Source organism: Mustelus asterias, chromosome 31 (assembly GCF_964213995.1).
Source record: "Mustelus asterias chromosome 31, sMusAst1.hap1.1, whole genome shotgun sequence".
Lineage (NCBI taxonomy): Eukaryota > Metazoa > Chordata > Chondrichthyes > Carcharhiniformes > Triakidae > Mustelus > Mustelus asterias.
Window position 1 is genome coordinate 4,996,285 of NC_135831.1, and position 18,645 is coordinate 5,014,929.

General features: G+C 50.0%; 1 protein-coding gene across 1 annotated transcript in view; it reads left to right on the forward strand.

The window, feature by feature from the left end:
• tnfsf12 (TNF superfamily member 12) overlaps positions 1–17,774 on the forward strand; it is a 92,401-nt gene extending 74,627 nt beyond the window's left edge. The window contains exons 8-12 of the mRNA XM_078200775.1: positions 2,157–2,319; positions 5,911–5,958; positions 8,851–8,963; positions 11,485–11,626; positions 15,255–17,774. Coding sequence (XP_078056901.1) covers positions 2,157–2,319; positions 5,911–5,958; positions 8,851–8,963; positions 11,485–11,626; positions 15,255–15,364 — 576 coding nt within the window. The 3' untranslated portion in view covers positions 15,365–17,774. The remainder of the gene's footprint in view (positions 1–2,156; positions 2,320–5,910; positions 5,959–8,850; positions 8,964–11,484; positions 11,627–15,254) is intronic.
• Positions 17,775–18,645: the final 871 nt, after the last annotated feature.

Here is an 18,645-nt window from a genome sequence, read left to right on the forward strand (position 1 = left end):
GACTGGCTGGAGCGTCTCAGAGAGACTGGCTGGAGCGTCTCAGAGAGACTGGCTGGAGCATCTCAGAGAGACTGGCTGGAGCGTCTCACAGAGAGTGGCTGAAGCGTCTCACAGAGACTGGCTTGAGCGTCTCAGAGAAACTGGCTGGAGCGTCTCAGAGAAACTGGCTGGAGCGTCTCACAGAGACTGGCTGGAGCGTCTCACAGAGACTGGCTTGAGCGTCTCAGAGAAACTGGCTGGAGCGTCTCAGAGAAACTGGCTGGAGCGTCTCACAGAGACTGGCTGAAGCGTCTCACAGAGACTGGCTGGAGCGTCTCACAGAGACTGGCTGAAGCGTCTCACAGAGACTGGCTGGAGCGTCTTACAGAGACTGGCTGGAGCGTCTCAGAGAGACTGGCTGGAGCGTCTCACAGAGACTGGCTGGAGCGTCTCACAGAGACTGGCTAGGCTGGGGTTGGTTTCCTTTGAGCAGAGAAGGCTGAGGGGGGGGATCTGATTGAGATGTTCCATATTATTAGAGACACAGATAGGGTGTATCGGAGGGAACCTTTCCCCTTAGTTAAGGGATCAATAACCAGGTGTGGATTTAAGGTGAGGGACAGGAGATTTCGGGCGGATTTGAGGAGAAACTTTTTAACCTGAGGGTGGTGGGAATCTGGGACTCTCCGCCTGAAAGGCGGGGGAGAGGCGGGAACCCTCACAACATTGAAGAAACATTTAAATGAGCACTTGGAACACGGGAGTGTCGAAGGCTGGAAAATGGGATTAGAATGGATAGGTGCTTGATAGCCGGTGCAGACACGATGGGCTGAAGGGCCTCATTCTGTGCTGTAATGCCCCAGGGTGCTTAGCCCACCAATGAAGCGTGGTTTGAAATGATGCTGTGGTAGTGTCGGAGACACCGCAGCCAATGTGTGCACAGCAGGATCCCACAGATGTGCTAATGACCAGATAATCTGTGTTTTTTAACTATTTTGTGGATTGAGGGGCAAATATTGATTTGATTTGACTTATTTTGTCACGTGTCCTGGGACACAGTGAAAAGTATTGTTTCTTGCGCGCTCCAGACAAAGCATACCGTTCATAGAGTACATAGAGGAGAAGGATTTGATTTATTATTGTCACATGTACTGGGATACAGTGAAAAGTATTGTTTCTTGCGCGCTATACAGACAAAGCATACCGTTCATAGAGTACATAGGGGAGAAGGATTTGATTTATTATTGTCACATGTACTGGGATACAGTGAAAAGTATTGTTTCTTGCGCACTAGAAATCATAGAAACCCTACAGGGCAGAAGGAGGCCATTCGGCCCATCGAGTCTGCACCGATCACAATCCCACCCAGGCCCTACCCCCACATATTTACCCACTAATCCCGCTAACCTACGCATCTCAGGACTCTAAGGGGCAATTTTTTTAACCTGGCCAATCAACCTAACCCGCACATCTTTGGACTGTAGGAGGAAACCGGAGCACCCGGAGGAAACCCACGCAGACACGAGGAGAATGTGCGAACTCCACACAGACAGTGACCCGAGCCGGGAATCGAACCCGGGACCCTGGAGCTGTGAAGCAGCAGTGCTAACCCACTGTGCTGCTGTGCCGCCCCACTATACAGACAAAGCATACCGTTCATAGAGTACATAGGGGAGAAGGAAAGGAGAGAGTGCAGAATGTAGTGTTACAGTCACAGCTCGGGCGCAGAGAAAGATCAACTTAATTTTGGCCTTGCCCTTCTGTGAAACTAGCTGCCCTGGGACCTTTTATAACCACTCGAGGGGGCGGAGGGGGTACCTCGATTGAATACCTGATCGGCGAGGGAGCGCCGCTGACAGTTGCAGCACTCCCTCAGTGCTGGCGTTCTGTCACGATGACATTCTCCAGTCTCTGGACTGGGATTTGAACCAGTGATGTCCTGGCACTGTGATGAGAGAGCTCCGCACTAAGCCACGGCGGACACGGGAGTACTGACAGGGTCAGTGAGGTGAGGCACAGACGGGAGGGGTTATACTGAGTAAAAGTCTCTCGCCTTGTGCTGTACAGTTTAGGAATTTTCAGGATTCACCTCCCCCCAGAATGGTGGCCCCAATGAAAGCCGTCCCACCCGATGTGTGTTTTTAGGTTTGATCCTCTGACCTTGGCTCTTCCCGCAGGAATCGCCCGCGTTGGCGCGCACGAGGGCGCCTGGCTACACTTCGCCTGCGCCTCAGCTCCGCGACTGCCCACAACCTGCCCGCACACGCCACCGGGAACCGGAGCGGCAGGCACTCCGCGTGGAACGAGACTCCGAGGGGAGGCGCAGGCAGAGATCTGAGCGTAAGATTGTTTCGTCTGCTTTCCTTTCACTGTCTGTCAACCGGGACTTTAGATGTTGATTGCTCTCAGCGGCTGTGTACCCATCTCAGAGACTGCGTACCCATCTCAGAGACCGCGTACCCATCTCAGAGACTGTGTACCCATCTCAGAGACTGCGTACCCATCTCAGAGACTGTGTACCCATCTCAGAGACTGTGTACCCATCTCAGAGACTGTGTACCCATCTCAGAGACTGTGTACCCATCTCAGAGACAGTGTACCCATCTCAGAGACTGTGTACCCATCTCAGAGACTGTGTACCCATCTCAGAGACTGCGTACCCATCTCAGAGACAGTGTACCCATCTCAGAGACTGCGTACCCATCTCAGAGACTGCGTACCCATCTCAGAGACTGCGTACCCATCTCAGAGACGGCGTACCCATCTCAGAGACTGCGTACCCATCTCAGAGACTGCGTACCCATCTCAGAGACTGCGTACCCATCTCAGAGACTGCGTACCCATCTCAGAGACTGTGTACCCATCTCAGAGACTGTGTACCCATCTCAGAGACTGTGTACCAATCTCAGAGACCGCGTACCCATCTCAGAGTCTGTGTACCCATCTCAGAGACTGTGTATCCAGCTCAAAGAATGTGTACCTACCCCAGAGACTGTGTACCCATCTCAGAGACAGTGTACCCATCTCAGAGACAGTGTACCCATCTCAGAGACTGCGTACCCATCTCAGAGACTGCGTACCCATCTCAGAGACTGTGTACCAACCTCGGAGACTGTGTACCCATCTCTGAGACTGTGTATCCATCTCAGAGACTGTGTACCCATCTCAGAGACTGTGTAGCAACCTCAGAGACGGCGTACAGATTTCTAGGTTTAAGTCCTGCTCCCCAGAGCTAAGTACACACACTGGAGGCCTGCTGCATTGTCAGAGGTGACGCCTCTCAGATGCCAAGTTAATGAAGTCTCCCCGCCTTCCCTCTCACTTGGAGGCAAACGGCCACTATTCCGTGGAACAGCCAGGGAATTCTCCCCGTCCTCCAGGGGTGAGGAGGGCAATATTAACCCCTCAACCCAGGATTGCTAAAACTGAGTAACTGGCCGTTTCCCCACTGTGGGATCTTGCCGTGCACCGACTGGCTGCCGCCTTTCCCACGTCACGACAGTGACGACACTTCGACGGGTCACGCGACTGGGTCAAGTGGGGTCTTCAGGCTGTGTACGACGGCGAGAGAAATGTCTATTCTTGTCCGACATGTCAACAGATCTCTCCACCAAAGTGTTACAAAGGTTCCCGCAGCTCGGTCTGGTATTGGAAACTGTCTCTCAAACTAATTCGGCCCAGATGGACCCACTCTTGGGTCGAGGCAGAGATGCAAGCCCACAATCTGTCTTCAGCTCACAGCCCATCTCCCAGCCTGAATGGCCATTTCCTTTTCGGTAACTCACCACATTCTGGCGTCCCGCCAAAGAACAAAGAACAGTACAGCACAGGAACAGGCCCTTCGGCCCCTCCAAGCCTGTGCCGATCATGACGCCTGCCTAAACTCAAACCGTACGCACTTACAGAGTCCGTATCCTTCCATTCCCATCCTATTCATGTGTTCGTCTAGTTGCCCCTTACATGACGCTATCGTACCTGCTCCCACCCCCTCCCCAGACATTCACCACCCTCTGTGTAAAAAACGTGCCTCGCACATCTCCTCTAAACTTCTCCCCTCAACCTATGTCCCCGAGTACTTGACTTTTCTACCCTAGGAAAGAGAACCTGACTATCCACTCTGTCCATGCCCCTCATAATCTTGTAAACTCTATCAGGTCACCCCTCGACCTCCGTTGTTCCAGTGAGAACAAACTGAGTTTATCCAACCTCTCCTAATACCCTCCAGTCCAGGCAACATCCTGGTCAATCTTTCCTGTACCCCCTCCAAAGCCTCCACATCCTTCTGGTAGCGTGGCGACCAGAATTGTACACAATATTCCAAATGAGGCCTAACTAAGGTTCTGTACAGCTACAGCATGAGCTGCCAGTTTTTATACTCAATTTCCACAACCTCTTCAAATGTTAACAGCGACAACAACAACTTGCATTGATATGGTGCCAGATAACAACCTCTCCCCCCACCCCCACCCCCGTGACATTTCACAGTCGCACTGGGCCACGAGACGAGATATTAAGATGGAACGACCAGAAGGATGTGGAGGCTTTGGAGAGGGGACAGAAAAGATTTACCAGGATGTTGCCTGGTATGGAGGGCATTAGCTATGAGGAGAGAGGTTGGAGAAACTTGGTTTGTTCTCACTGGAACGATGGAGGTTGAGGGACCTGATAGAAGTCTACAAGATTATGAGGGGCATGGACAGAGTGAATAGTCAGAAGCTTTTTCCCAGGGTGGAAGAGTCAATTACTAGGGGGCACAGGTTTAAGGTGCGGGAGGCAAGGTTTAAAGGAGATGTACGAGGCAAGTTTTTTACACAGAGAGTAGTGGGTGCCTAGAACTCGCTGCCGGGGGAGGTAGTGGAAGCAGATACGATAGTGACTTTTAAGGGGCAACTTGATAAAACTTGAATAGAATGGGAATGGAGGGATACGGTCCCCGGAAGGGTAAGAGGTTTTAGTTCAGTCGGGCAGCATGAGGGGTGACCTAATAGAGGTGTATAAAATTATGAAAGGCATAGATAGGGTGAACGGTGGGAAGCTTTTTCCCAGGTCGGTGGTGACGTTCACGAGGGGTCATAGGTTCAAGGTGAGTTGGGGGGGGAGGTTTAACACAGATATCAGAAGGACGTATTTTACGCAGAGGGTTGTGGGGGCCTGGAATGCGCTGCCGGGCAAGGTGGTGGAGGCGGACACACTGGGAACGTTTAAGACTTATCTAGCCACATGAACGGAGTGGGAATGGAGGGATACAAAAGAATGGTCTAGTTTGGACCAGGGAGCGGCGCGGGCTTGGAGGGCCGAAGGGCCTGTTCCTGTGCTGTATTGTTCTTTGTTCTTCTTTGTTCTTTATATCAGCCATGATCGAATGACAGAGCGAACTCAATGGGCTGAATGGCCTATTCTGCTCCTATATTTTATCAATTTATGGACTTATACTCCCCTCAAAGGGGGTTTGAGGAGGTTAGCGTTATTGCTGAACAGAGAGAGACATGTTGTTGAAGTTTATTTTGTCTCATATTCATCAGGACAAATGCAAGAATGCCGAATTTCCCACTCTCACAACAATTCACACCGCAAGGGAAAAGGGAGCCTCTTGCTCCCTGTCCCTCTCTCCGGGGCAACGGCTCGACCAGAGTCAATGCACTGACCCATCAGCAGTGGTAGAAATTGTGGTGGTTTCTTGAAATTTGGCATTTGGCCTGATGAGTGCGGGATGAAAAACTTCGACAGGATGTGCCTTTTTTTTTGGCAGCATTCAAGTTAGGCAAAGGGAAGCCATGAAGGGGAGTTGAACACAAGTCTTGTTGTGTGGTTGGTTGGCTAATATCCAAACACAATGCCATGCGAGGTGTATGGGAGGTGGAGGGGAGGTGCGGGCAGGGGCACGTGTTGTAATCACCATAACTGATCCTTGATCTCATTCATCCTCTACAGGAAAAAACTCATTAATCCACCTGGTCCCGTCCTCCTATCAATCAGAGGGTGAGTGATGGCTACGATACGTGGGTTGCTGGACCCATCAACAGTCATGAAGAAAAGTATCAGTGGCAAGGAATAGAATCCCAGAGTCCGGTATCCTCCACGGTAGCACAGTGGTTAGCACTGCTGCCTCACAGCGCTAAGGACCTGGGTTCGATTCCCGGCTTGGGTCACTATCTGGGTGGAGTTTGCACATTCTCCTCGTGTCTGTGTGGGTTTCCTCCGGGTGCTCCGGTTTCCTCCCACACTCCACAGAATTTGATTTGATTTATTATTGTCACATGTATTGGGATGCAGTGAAAAGTATTGTTTCTTGCGCGCTATACAGACAAAGCATACCGTTCATAGAGTACGTAGGGGAGAAGGATTTGATTTATTATTGTCACATGTATTGGAATACAGTGAAAAGTATTGTTTCTTGCGCGCTGTACAGACAAAGCATACCGTTCATAGAGAAGGAAAGGAGAGGGAGCAGAATGTAGTGTTACAGTCATAGCTAGGGTGTAGAGAAAGATCAACTTAATGCAAGATAGATGTGCTGGTTAGGTGGATTGGCCATGCAAAATTGCCTCTTAGTATCAGGGGGACTCACTAGGGTAAATGCATGGGGTTATGGGGATAGGGCTTGGGTGGGATTGTGGTCGGTGCAGACTCGATGGGCCGAATGACCTCCTTCTGCACTGTAGGGATTCTATGATTTCATCCGGGATGTTTTGATTTGATTTATTATTGTCACATGTACTGGGACACAGTGAAAAGTATTGTTTCTTGCGCGCTATACAGACAAAGCATACCGTTCATAGAGAAGGAAAGGAGAGAGTGCAGAATATAGTGTTACAGTCACAGTTAGGGTGTAGAGAAAGATCAGCTTAATATATGGTGGGTCCATTCAAAAGTCTGACAGCAGCAGGGAAGAAGCTGTTCTTGGTACGTGACCTCAGACTTTTGTGTCTTTTTCCCGACGGAAGAAGGTGGAAGAGAGAATGTCCGGGATGCGTGGGGCCCTTAATTATGTTGGGAAATAAGGGAAAGAGAAAGAGGGGGAGGAGAGGGGACAGTATGTGGGAGGGGACAGGAAGGAAGGGGGAGAGGAAGGGGAGGGAGGGTTGTCAAAGGTGGGGGAAGGGGGAGGAGAACGGGAGGTGGGAGGGGAAAGGCGAGAGGAGGGGGGAGAGGCAGGAGGAGGGTGCAGAGAGGTTCAGATGATGGAGTGGGAGGGGTGGGAACTGAGGGAGGGGGTGCAGTGCTGGGAGAGTGACAGTTGGGGAGGGAGTGGAGGGGCAGTAGTTGGGAGGGGAGGGAGAAGAAAGGGAGGGTTTGGGGAGGGAGTGGAGGGGGAGAATTGGGAAACAGCCAATCGACCATCGAGTGAAAGAGGTCAGTCATGAGAATGTCTTGATGGGGGAAGGTTGAGAAGGGGGAGGGGAAACGGTGTGAGGGACTGACAGGTTGAGAGTGAAGCAACGTCAGTGGCTTGAGGTCAGACAATTTGTCAACATTGATTAAGAGATGGATTGGGTTAACAGTGAGAAACCCTCTGGTCGAGGGAGCGTCCAGAACCAGGGGGAAAAAGCTTCAAATGCAAGATGGGATCTGGAGGAGTGATGTCAAGAAGCTCTTCCTCACACAAAGGGAGTGGAAATCTGGAACTTTCTCTCTCCTGCTCTGGGGATCAGTTAGAGATTTCTAAATCAGGATTTTTATCAGAGGGGATCATGGAGCGCAGAACCATGACCAGAACAGATTAGCCGATTATATTGTCCAAATATATATCATCTAAAAATCTTTTCAAAGCAAAAGTCCACATGAGGAAAAGCTGCTTCACACAGCAAGTGCCACAGTGGTTCGCACTGCTGCCTCACAGCGCCAGGGACCCGGGTTCGATTCCCGGCTTGGGTCACTGTCTGTGTGGAGACACGGTAGCACAGTGGTTAGCACTGCTGCCTCACAGCGCCAGGGACCTGGGTTCGATTCCCAGCTCGGGTCACTGTCTGTGCGGAGTTTGCACATTCTCCCCGTGTCTGCGTGGGTTTCCGCCGAGTGCTCCGGTTTCCTCCCACAGTCCAAAGATGTCCGGGTTAGGTTGATTGGCCATGCTAAATTGCCCCTTAGTGTCCCGGGATGCGTAGATTAGAGGGATTGGTGGGTAAATATGTAGGGATACGGGGATAGGGCCTGGGTGGGATTGTGGTCGGTGTAGACTCGATGGGCCGAATGGTCTCTTTCTGCATTGTAGGGTTTCTATGGTTCTATGAGTCTGCACGTTCTCCCCGTGTCTGCGTGGGTTTCCTCCGGGTGCTCCGGTTTCCTCCCACACTTCAAAGATGTGCAGGTTAAATGGATTGGCCGTGCTAAATTGCCCCTAGTGTCAAGGGGAGGAGCAGGGTAAGTGTGTGGGGTTAGTGGCATAGGGTGAATTAGCGAGCCGGTATGGACACAATGGGCCGAATGGCCTCCTTCTGTATCACACCCATTCCGATTCTGTTAAGATCAAATTGAATGGATTGGCCGTGCTAAATTGCCCCTTAGTGTCCCGGGATGAATAGGTTAGAGGGATTAGCGGGGTAAATATGTGGGGTTACGGGGATAGGGCCTGGGTGGGATTGTGGTCAGTGTAGACCTGATGGGCCGAATGGCCTCCTTCTGCACTGTCGGGCTTCTGTGATTCTATGAAGTGGAGGTAAATAGGTTAGGCTAGGCTGTGATGCCACCCCCAGTTCAATTGCCTTGCACTATTGACTATCCTGGCAGCTCAGTGAAGAGTAGGTGAAACATCCAAGTGACTGAAGGGGGAAATGGAGATACAGAGGTGGACTGGAGATAGGTTGGTAATATTGAATGGTAACGTACTCTCTCTCTCTCTGCTCTCCCTTTCCCCTTGTGTGTTTCTTGCAGGTGATAGTACCATTATTCACTGGCAGAAGATCTTACACACCGGGGAATCGTTTGAACAGAACAACAGTACAATCGCCATTAAAAGGAATGGCTACTATCTCATATATACCCAGGTACAAAGGAGGTTACATCCCCCACACCGCCCAAGCAGTGACTCAAGCCAGGTGCCTTGGTTGGAGAAAGGTGTAGCAACCTTCTCCAGGTTAAGCTGAACTCGCGAGAGAATGAGAGAAGAAGGACCCAGAGATGGATAGAAAGAAAGAATGAATGAACGCATGAGTGGATGAATTAGTAAGTGGATGAATGAATAATGAATGAATGAATATGTTATAAATATGCAAATGAAATAACAAGTGCATGAATTCTTCTGTATTCATTGGACTTTGAAGAGGTGACCTTATTGAGACATATAGACCGTAAGACATAGGAGCAGAATGAGGCCACTCGGCCCATCGAGTCTGCTCCGCCATTCAATCATGGCTGATATTTTTCTCATCCCCATTCTCCTGCCTTTCCCCCATAACCCCTGACCCCCTTATTGATCAAGGACCTATCTCTGTCTTAAAGACACTCAATGACCTGGTCTCCACAGCCTTCTGCGGCAAAGAGTTCCACAGATTCTCTGGCTGAAGAAATTCCTCCTCATCTCTGTTTTAAAGGATCGCTCGCCCCTTTAGCCCGAGGTTGTGCCCTCTGGTTCTGGTTTTTCCTCCCAGTGGAAACATCCTCTCCGCGTCCACTCTATCCAGGCCTCGCAGTATCCTGTAAGTTTCAATAAGGTTCCCCCCTCATCCTTCTAAAAAGTATGTAGGTACAGCAGATAATCAAGAAAGCAAATGGAATGTTGGCATTTATAGCTCAAGGAATAGAATATAAAGGTGAGGAAGTATTGTTGCAACTGTACAAGGCATTGGTGAGGCCGCACCTGGAGTGTTGTGCACAGTTTTGGTCCCCTTATTTGAGGAAAGATGTAGTGGCATTGGAGGCAGTTCAGAGGAGGTTCACTAGATTGATTCCAGAGATGAGGGGTTTGTCGTATGAAGAGAGATTGAACAGTTTAGGCCGATACTCTCTGGAATTTAGAAGAATGAGGGGAGATCAGATTGAGGTATTCAAGAAGATAAAAGGTATGGATAAAGTAGATGTGGAGCGGATGCTTCCGCTGGTGGGGCATTCTAGGATGAGAGGTCATAGTCTTAGGATAAGGGGCAGCAAATTTAAAACAGAGTTGAGGAGAAACTACTTCTCCCAAAGGGTTGTGAATCTGTGGAATTCGCTGCCCCAAAGTGCGGTGGATGCTGGGACAGTGAGTACATTTAAGGAGGAGTTAGACGGATTTTTAATTGGGAATGAGTTGACGGGTTGATCTCCAGGGAAGCCTGGGGATAGGCCCGGCATGTGCCTCCAATTCTGGGCACCGGGTTTTGGAAGAACGTCACGGTCTTGGAGAGGGTGCAGCAGAGATTTGTCAGATGGCACAATGGATGGGGGTTCAGACAATGTGGAGAGAGGCTGGGAGAAACTGGGATCGTTCTCCTCGGAAAAGAGAAGGTTAAGGGGGAGATTGAATCGAGGCGTTCAAAAATCACGAGTGGGTTTGGCTGGAGTAAATAGGAGAACGTTTTTCCCAATGGCAGGAGGGTGGATAACCGGAGGGGACACAGATTATAACAACATAAGAACTCGGAGCAGGAGGAGGCCATCTGGCCCCTCGAGCCTGCTCCGCCATTCAATAAGATCATGGCTGATCTTTTCGTGGACTCAGCTCCACTTACCCGCCCGCTCACCATCACCCTTAATTCCTTTACTGTTCAAAAATTTATCTATCCTTGCCTTAAAAACATTCAATGAGGTAGCCTCAACTGCTTCACTGGGCAGGGAATTCCACAGATTCACAACCCTTTGTGTGAAGAAGTTCCTCCTCAACTCAGTCCTAAATCTGCTTCCCCTTATTTTGAGGCCATGCCCCCTCGTTCTAGTTTCACCCGCCAGTGGAAACAACCGCCCTGTTTCTATCTTATCTATTCCCTTCATAATCTTATATGTTTCTATAAGATCTCCCCTCATTCTTCTGAATTCCAATGAGTTTAGCCCCAGTCTACTCAGTCTCTCCTCAAAAGCCAACCCTCTCAACTCCGGAATCAACCTAGTGAATCTCCTCTGCACCCCCTCCAGTGCCAGTACATCCTTTCTCAAGTCGGAAGACCAAAACTGTACACAGCACTCCAGGTGTGGCCTCACCAGCACCTTATACAGCTGCAACATAACCTCCCTGTTTTTAAACTGCATCCCTCTTGCAATGAAGGACAAAATTCCATTTGAAGAGAATCGGGGAAAGCTCAGAGCGGGGAGGGGAGGAGAATTTTACTTTGTTAAAAGCAGCGAGTTGTTGTGATCTGGAAGGCGCTGCCTGAAAGGGCGGCGGAAGCAGATTCAATACTTTCAAGGGTTGGGTTGGTGTTGGAAATGTTGCTACAGGTCAGAGTTACTGGAGCAGAGGTTGGCGATGTCGTGAGTCCCTCTTCTGAGAAGGGGGTACGGCACTGTAACCAGAGACCCCGATGGGTTTGGGAGGGGCTTTGTGCATCTCCAAGGCTAACTTAACCCTTCTGATACCTTCCCCTCTTTACTCAGGTCCTGTATCAGGACACGACATTTGTCATGGGTCACGTGGTGAAGAGAAGGGAACAGAGGAAGCAAAAGGAGGGGGAGACGCTGCTCAGGTGCACACAGAATATGCCAGCCAAACAACCTTTCAATACCTGCTACAGTGCGGGTAAGTACAAGCCCGATCCTCCGCCTCGGGCTCGCGTAGGGATGGTCCCATTCACACACCACCTCCCGGGGTCCTCTCAGTCCTGGAGGAACCCTGCCGACAGCCATCTCTGTCCGTCTCGTCCCACCGACTGCGGTTCCTGGGGATTGTCTAAATCTGTGCGACGCTAAAATGCCCACCCTGATACGGAGCTTCAGGCTAACGTGGGGCGGGATTGGATTCCCTCCCCAGTGACGGGCATCGTGGGCTGTGATTGAGCTGGAGAGGGTGCGGAGGAGATTCACCAGGATGAACAAGAGAACAAAGAACAATACAGCACAGGAACAGGCCCTTCGGCCCTCCAAGCCCGTGCCGCTCCCTGGTCCAAACTAGACCATTCTTTTGTATCCCTCCATTCCCACTCCGTTCATATGGCTGGAGCGTTTCAGCTATGGAGAGAGGCTGGTTAGACTGGGGGTTGTTTTCCTTAGAGCAGAGAAGGCTGAGGGGGGACGTGATTGAGGTGTTCAAGATTATGAGAGGCATAGATAGGGTGGATAGGAAGAAACTTTTCCCCTGAGCAGAGGGGTCAATAACCAGGGGTGTAGATTTAAGGTAAGGGGCAGGAGATTTCGAGGGGATTTGATGAGAAACTTTTTCACCCAGAGGGTGGTGGGAATCTGTCTGAAAGAGACAGAGGGGGGAACCCTCACATTTAGAAGCATTTAGATGAGCACTTGAAATGTTGGAGCACACAAGGCTGCGGACCAAGTGCTGGAAAATGGGATCAGAATGGATAGGTGCTTGATGGCCAGCACAGACATGATGGGCTGAAGGGCCTCTTTCTGTGCTGTAAAACTCTATCGTCGGAATTCTACCCACCCACCGCTCGCCACGGAATCGGAGCAGGCGACGGGCGGACAATGGAAATGTCCGTTGACCTCAGGCGGGATTCTCCGGTCTCGACTCGAGCCGGGCTGTAAAATCCCGCCCAAGACTCTCTGGTAAAATTTGGAGAGCGGTGACTTTTGGCCATTCTCCAAATATTCATGCCCCGCCTGCGCCCAGCCATGGCGTTGGAGCTGAGAATTCAACAATCAGGTGGAGATGTCCCTGTGGAAATGGCCTCCACGCACAGTCTCTCTCCTTAAGCACGTCTGTGAGGTGTTCATTGACATTAGCGTCAGTGATAGCTATGAGTGTGATAAATCAATAAATATCAACTTGGAATGCACCAGACTCTTTTATAACAGCACGAGAGATAAAAGGAGGCCATTCAGCCCCTCAATCCAGCTCTGTCATTCAAGAAGATCACACCTGATCCTCCAACTGTCCCAGTCTCTTACTGTCCAAAATTTATCCCACCTCAGCTCAACAACTGAGCACCCATAACTCTCCCCAAAGATTCACAACCCTCACGGTGGCACAGTGGTTGGCACTGCTGCCTCATGGCGCCAGTGTTCGATTCCCGGCTTGGGTCACTAATCTGTGTGGAGTCTGCACGTTCTCCCTCCGTGTCTGCGTGGGTTTCCTCCGGGTGCTCTGGTTTCCTCCCGCACTCCAAAGATGTGCGGGTTAGGTGGATTGGCCACGCTAAATTGCCCCTCGTGTCAGGGGGACCAGCTAGGGTAAATGCATGGGGTTATGGGGATGGGGCCTGGGTGGGATTGTGGTCGGTGCAGACTCGATGGGCTGAATGGCCTCCCTTGCGCTGTAGGGTTCCGTGAGTGAAGACCTTTTTCCTCAGTCCAAAATTCCAATTCCAATTCTCTTCCCGCACCCAATGGTGCACTAAGGCAGACTTTTGTCCGTTTCCATGGCTAGTTATTCCCGAAACAGGTCACTAGTCTGTTGCTTATCGCTTGAGGGGGCGTCACTCCACATCAAGTGTGGCTGGGCAGGAGTCTCTCCCGCTCTTGCTGCCAACCATTGGCATGTTTGGATGGATTTTGCAGGTTGACACTCAGCCTGTTTGGCTGCGTTATGGACGCACCTTCTCGGCCATCAAGTCCCGGGGTGGGATTCGAACCCGGAGCTTCTAGCTCAGAGGTCGGGACGCTGAACCCACTGCGCCACATTCAGTCCAAAATGGCCGACTCCTTATTCCGAAACTGTGGCCCTGGTTCTGCACTCTCACACCAGAGCATCTCACAGTCTACCCTATCAAACACTCTCAGGGTTTTATACATAATCACCTTTCGTACTTTTAAACTCCGGGTAATTATTGGCCCATTCTTACTCAACATCTCATTACTCACCAGGAATCAAAGTAAACCTTTGTTGCCTTCCCTTTAAGGCCTTCCCTAAGTAAGGAGCCCACTGTCTACAGTGCACTAAGTCCCCATCAGCATAGTCTTACACAGATATACATAGAATCATGGAATACAGTGCAAGAGGAGGCCATTCGGGCCATCGAGTCTGCACCCACAACAATCCCACCCAGGCCCTATCCCCGTAACCCCACATATTTAGGGTCGAACATGGAAAGGTTCGTTGACCTCGGGCGGGATTTTACAGTTTCAGGACGAGCGAGGCCATAAAATCCCGCCCTATCCCAATTTAGCATGGCCAATCACCTAACCCGCACATCTTTGGACACTAATGGGCAATTTAGCATGGCCAATCACCTAACCCGCACATCTTTGGACACTAATGGGCAATTTAGCATGGCCAATCCACCTAACCTGCACATCTTTGGACACTAAGGGGCAATTTAATATGGCCAATCCACCTAACCTGCACATCTTTGGACACTAAGGGGCAATTTAGCATAGCCAATCCACCTAACCTGCACATCTTTGGACACTAACGGACAATTTAGCATGGCCAATCCACCTAACCTGCACATCTTTGGACACTAACGGACAATTTAGCATGGCCAATCCACCAAACCTGTACATCTTTGGACACTAAGGGGCAATTTAGCATGGCCAATCACATAACCTGCACATCTTTGGACACTAAGGGGCAATTTAACATGGCCAATCCACCTAACCTGCAGATCTTTGGACACTAAGGGGCATTTTAATATGGCCAATCCACCTAACCTACACATCTTTGGACACTAAGGGGCAATTTAGCATAGCCAATCCACCTAACCTGCACATCTTTGGACACTAACGGACAATTTAGCATGGCCAATCCACCTAACCCGCACATCTTTGGACACTAAGGGGCAATTTAGCATGGCCAATCCCCCTAACCCGCACATCTTTGGACGCCAAGGGGCAATTTAGCATGGCCAATCCACCTGACCTACACATCTCAGGACACTAAGGGGCAATTTTAGCATGGCCAATCCACCTAACCTGCGCATCTTTGGACTGTGGGAGGAAACCGGAGCGCGCGGGGGAAACCCACACAGACATGTGGAGAATGTGCAGACTCCACACAGTGACCCAAGCCGGGAATCATACCCGGGTTCCTGGAGCTGTGAGGCAGCGATGCTAACCACTGTGCCACCAAGCATAGTTTTGGACAGATTTACATGGAATGTACAGAAAAAGGCCATTCAGCCCACCTACACATGAGCCTCCTCCCAATCATCTTATGAGCGTGATCCTCTGTTCTCTTTTCCCTTGGAGCTGCGCTGAAATGCATCGACACCATTGTACAGCAAAGATAATTAATACATTCTTTCTGTCTGAAGGTATCTACAGGCTACAGAAAGGAGACATCATAGAGCTGCTAATTCCCCGGAATTCTGCCAACATTGTCATGGAGAGTGACTCGACTTACATGGGGCTGATGAAGGTGTGACGGATCCGGCCAAGCTCTCCCCGGCATCTTTGCTCGGCAGCAGCCATCCTGTGCAGCTTGGACCCGTTTCGTGTTGTCCCGTTCCAAACTCCGCCGGCTCCTCTTAAGGCCCTGTTTCAGGATCTTTCCGTCTCTGCCTTCAAAATCCTGGCGATTCTTTCCCAAGCTGCTTTGGCGTTCTGTCTTCCGGCCTCCTCGAAGAACCCGAACCCTCGGTTCATAGTCTTTGTGTCGAGCGTGATTCCCTTGGCCGCATTCTCGTTCTTTCAGTAGCAAAATTCAGGTTCAAATCCCACTCCTGAGAGTGAACACAAAAACGCAAGGCCGCCACGCCAGCTTAGCACTGAGGGGGGGTGCTGCACGGTTGGAGGTTGTGTATTTCAGAAGAGGCATTAAAACAAGGGGGGGGGGATTTTCCTGGCCCCGGCAATCCGCTGCCCCCCCAACCCCTGGCCCCCTGTGTGGCGGGACAGTCGAGCCATTGGCAGATCCAGAAGATCATGCCAACTGCCAATTGCGCGCCACCTCCGCCACAGGAAAACTCACCCCCCCCCCCTCCCCCATGGCACGGGAGGGGTCGGGGATGGGTGCTGGAAAATTCCAACCAAGGCCTCATCTTCCTGCTTTGCTCGATGTCAAGTATCCCATGGTGCCACTTTGAAGAAGGAATTATCCCCGATAATCTGGGCAATTTCTATTCCGTAATCAACATTGCAAAAAAAACCCAGATTATCTGGGTCAGAGTTATATTGTTTGTGGGAGCTTGCCGTCCACAATTTCATAGAATCCTACAGTGCAGAAGGAGGCCATTCAGCCCATCGAGCCTGCACTGACAACAATCCCAACCACACCCTATCCCTGTAACCTCATATTTACCCTAGCTAATCCCCCGACACTAATGGACAATTTTGCATGGCCAATCCACCTAACCCGCACATCTTTGGACAGTGGGAGGAAACCGGAGCACCCGGAGGAAACCCACGCAGACACAGGGGAGAACGTGCAGACTCCAGACAGTGACCCAAGGCTGGGAATCGAACCCGGGTCCCTGGCGCTGTGAGGCAGCAGTGCTAACCACTGTGCCACCGTGTTTCCTCCATTACAACCGTGGCTACGCTTCAGAAGTACTTCATTGGTTCGAAAGTACCTGGAGGTGTCCGCCGGTCATGAAAACCTCTGTTAAAAAGCCTTTTTGTTTCTTTCCCGACATTGCTTTTTGCTTGACATCCAACTCTCGTTCCCGATACACGTCACGGGAGAAGGTGTGAGGGGCCTTTGGTGAGTGGAGCTCCTTGCCAAAGACTTCCAATGGATTTCTCCAAAGTCCGATTGGTTATTAACACAGAAACTAGAAGCAGGAGTAGACCATTTGGCCCTTCAAGCTTGCTCTGCCATTCATTTTGATCATTGCTAAAAATCAAATTCCATATCCTGATCCCGCCTTCCCTCCATATCCCTTGATCTCTTTGGTCCCAAGAGCTGTATCTAATTTCTTCTTGAAATCACACAACGTTTTGGCCTCAACTACTTTCTGTGGGAGTGAATTCCACACATTCACCACCCTCTGGGTGAAGAAATTTCTCCTCACCTCAGTCCTGAAAGGTTTGCCCCTTATCCTCAAACTGTGACCCCCTAGTTCTGGACTCTCCCCCCACCATCGGGAACATTCTTTCTGAATCTACCCTGTCTAACCCTGTTAGAATTTTATAAGTTTCTATGAGATCCCCTCTCACTTTTCTAAACTACAATAAATACAATCCTAACCGACTTATTCTCTCCTCGTAAGACAGACCTGCCATCCCAGGGATCAGCCTGGTAAACCTTCGCTGCACTCCCTCTATAGCAAGGACATCCTTCCTCAGGTAAGGACACCAAAACTGCACACAATACTCCAAGTGTGGCCTCACCAACGCCCTGTACGATTGCAGCAAAACATCCCTATTCCTCTACTCAAATGCTCTTGTTATGAAGGTCAACATACCATTTGCCTAAACCCCCAACAGAGCAGTCCTTAATTGGTGACTATCTGGTGGCCCCAGCCACTGGGAGTTGGCGTCTTAAGGGGAGGTGACAAGTTTCGCTTAAGTGTCAACACCCCTCTCCTGAGGGTCACCGAATCTGATTGGATATACTACAGCCGGTGTCATCAAACGAGATCAAATCCAATTGTGCTTCCTCACTGGATGCTTTCTTACGGCCAGAGAGTGTACTTTCTCCTTCCTAATAGGATCACCCAGTCACCCGTTACCTTCAGATACCCTTCATTACTAAAAACCACAATTGCAACCACAATTCTTTGAAACCACAGTTCTTATTTTTGAAAGAAGGCCCTATGTGATTTGTTGACTGCGCTTTTCTTACAATCATGGTCTAAACATTATAGTTACAGGTAAAATAAATGTTACAGTTGATATTTACCCAACTGGTGAACTGGAATTATTACAGGTACAATTCTACATGAAATTAAGAGCGAGGCGGTACAAGGGAAGAGCTCAAGAAACACTTTAAAAGGGTCGTGGAAGTCTAGAACTTCCTCTCCTAGAAAGCTGTTGAGGCTGGAAGTGGTTGTGGGTGAGGTAGGTGGTCAACTGAAAATCTCATTAGCCAAGGGTTATAGCCAAGGGTGGATCAGCCATGCTCCGAGGGGCTGAATGGCCTCTTCTTGTTCCTTTGCATGGCTTCAAGTTTATTTATTAGTGTCACAAGTAAGGCTGACATTAACACTGCAATGAAGTCACTGTGAAAATTCCCTCGTCGGCACACTCCGGCGCCTGTTCGGGTAACACTGAGGGAGAATTTAGCCAATGCACCCTAACCAGCACGAGTTTCGGACTGTGGGAGGAAACCCACGCCGACGTGGGGAGAAGGTGCAGCCTCCGCACAGACAGTGACCCAAGGCTGGAGTCAAACCTGGGTCCCTGGCGCTGTGAGGCAGCAGTGCTAACCACTGCGCCGCCCCAATTATGTAAGGGTTAACTCTCACTTTTCGAACAAACTAAGAAGCGGATGAAAAGACAGAACTAGCCAAAATGTTAACATTTTAATGAGAATTATTCATTGTAACAACTTAATTTTTAAAAAGGGGTACAATTAGTCTTTAGCATCAACTGGAGTTATATACAACGTTTCATTCACTACAGTGTTTTTAAAAAATCAAAAATATATTGTACCCTTATCGCTCTGGAGAGTGCTGTAAAATATAATATACATCCATATTTACACATATTTTAACATATTTAATAGGCACCCCGATAATCCACAAATTAAAATCCTGGACATTT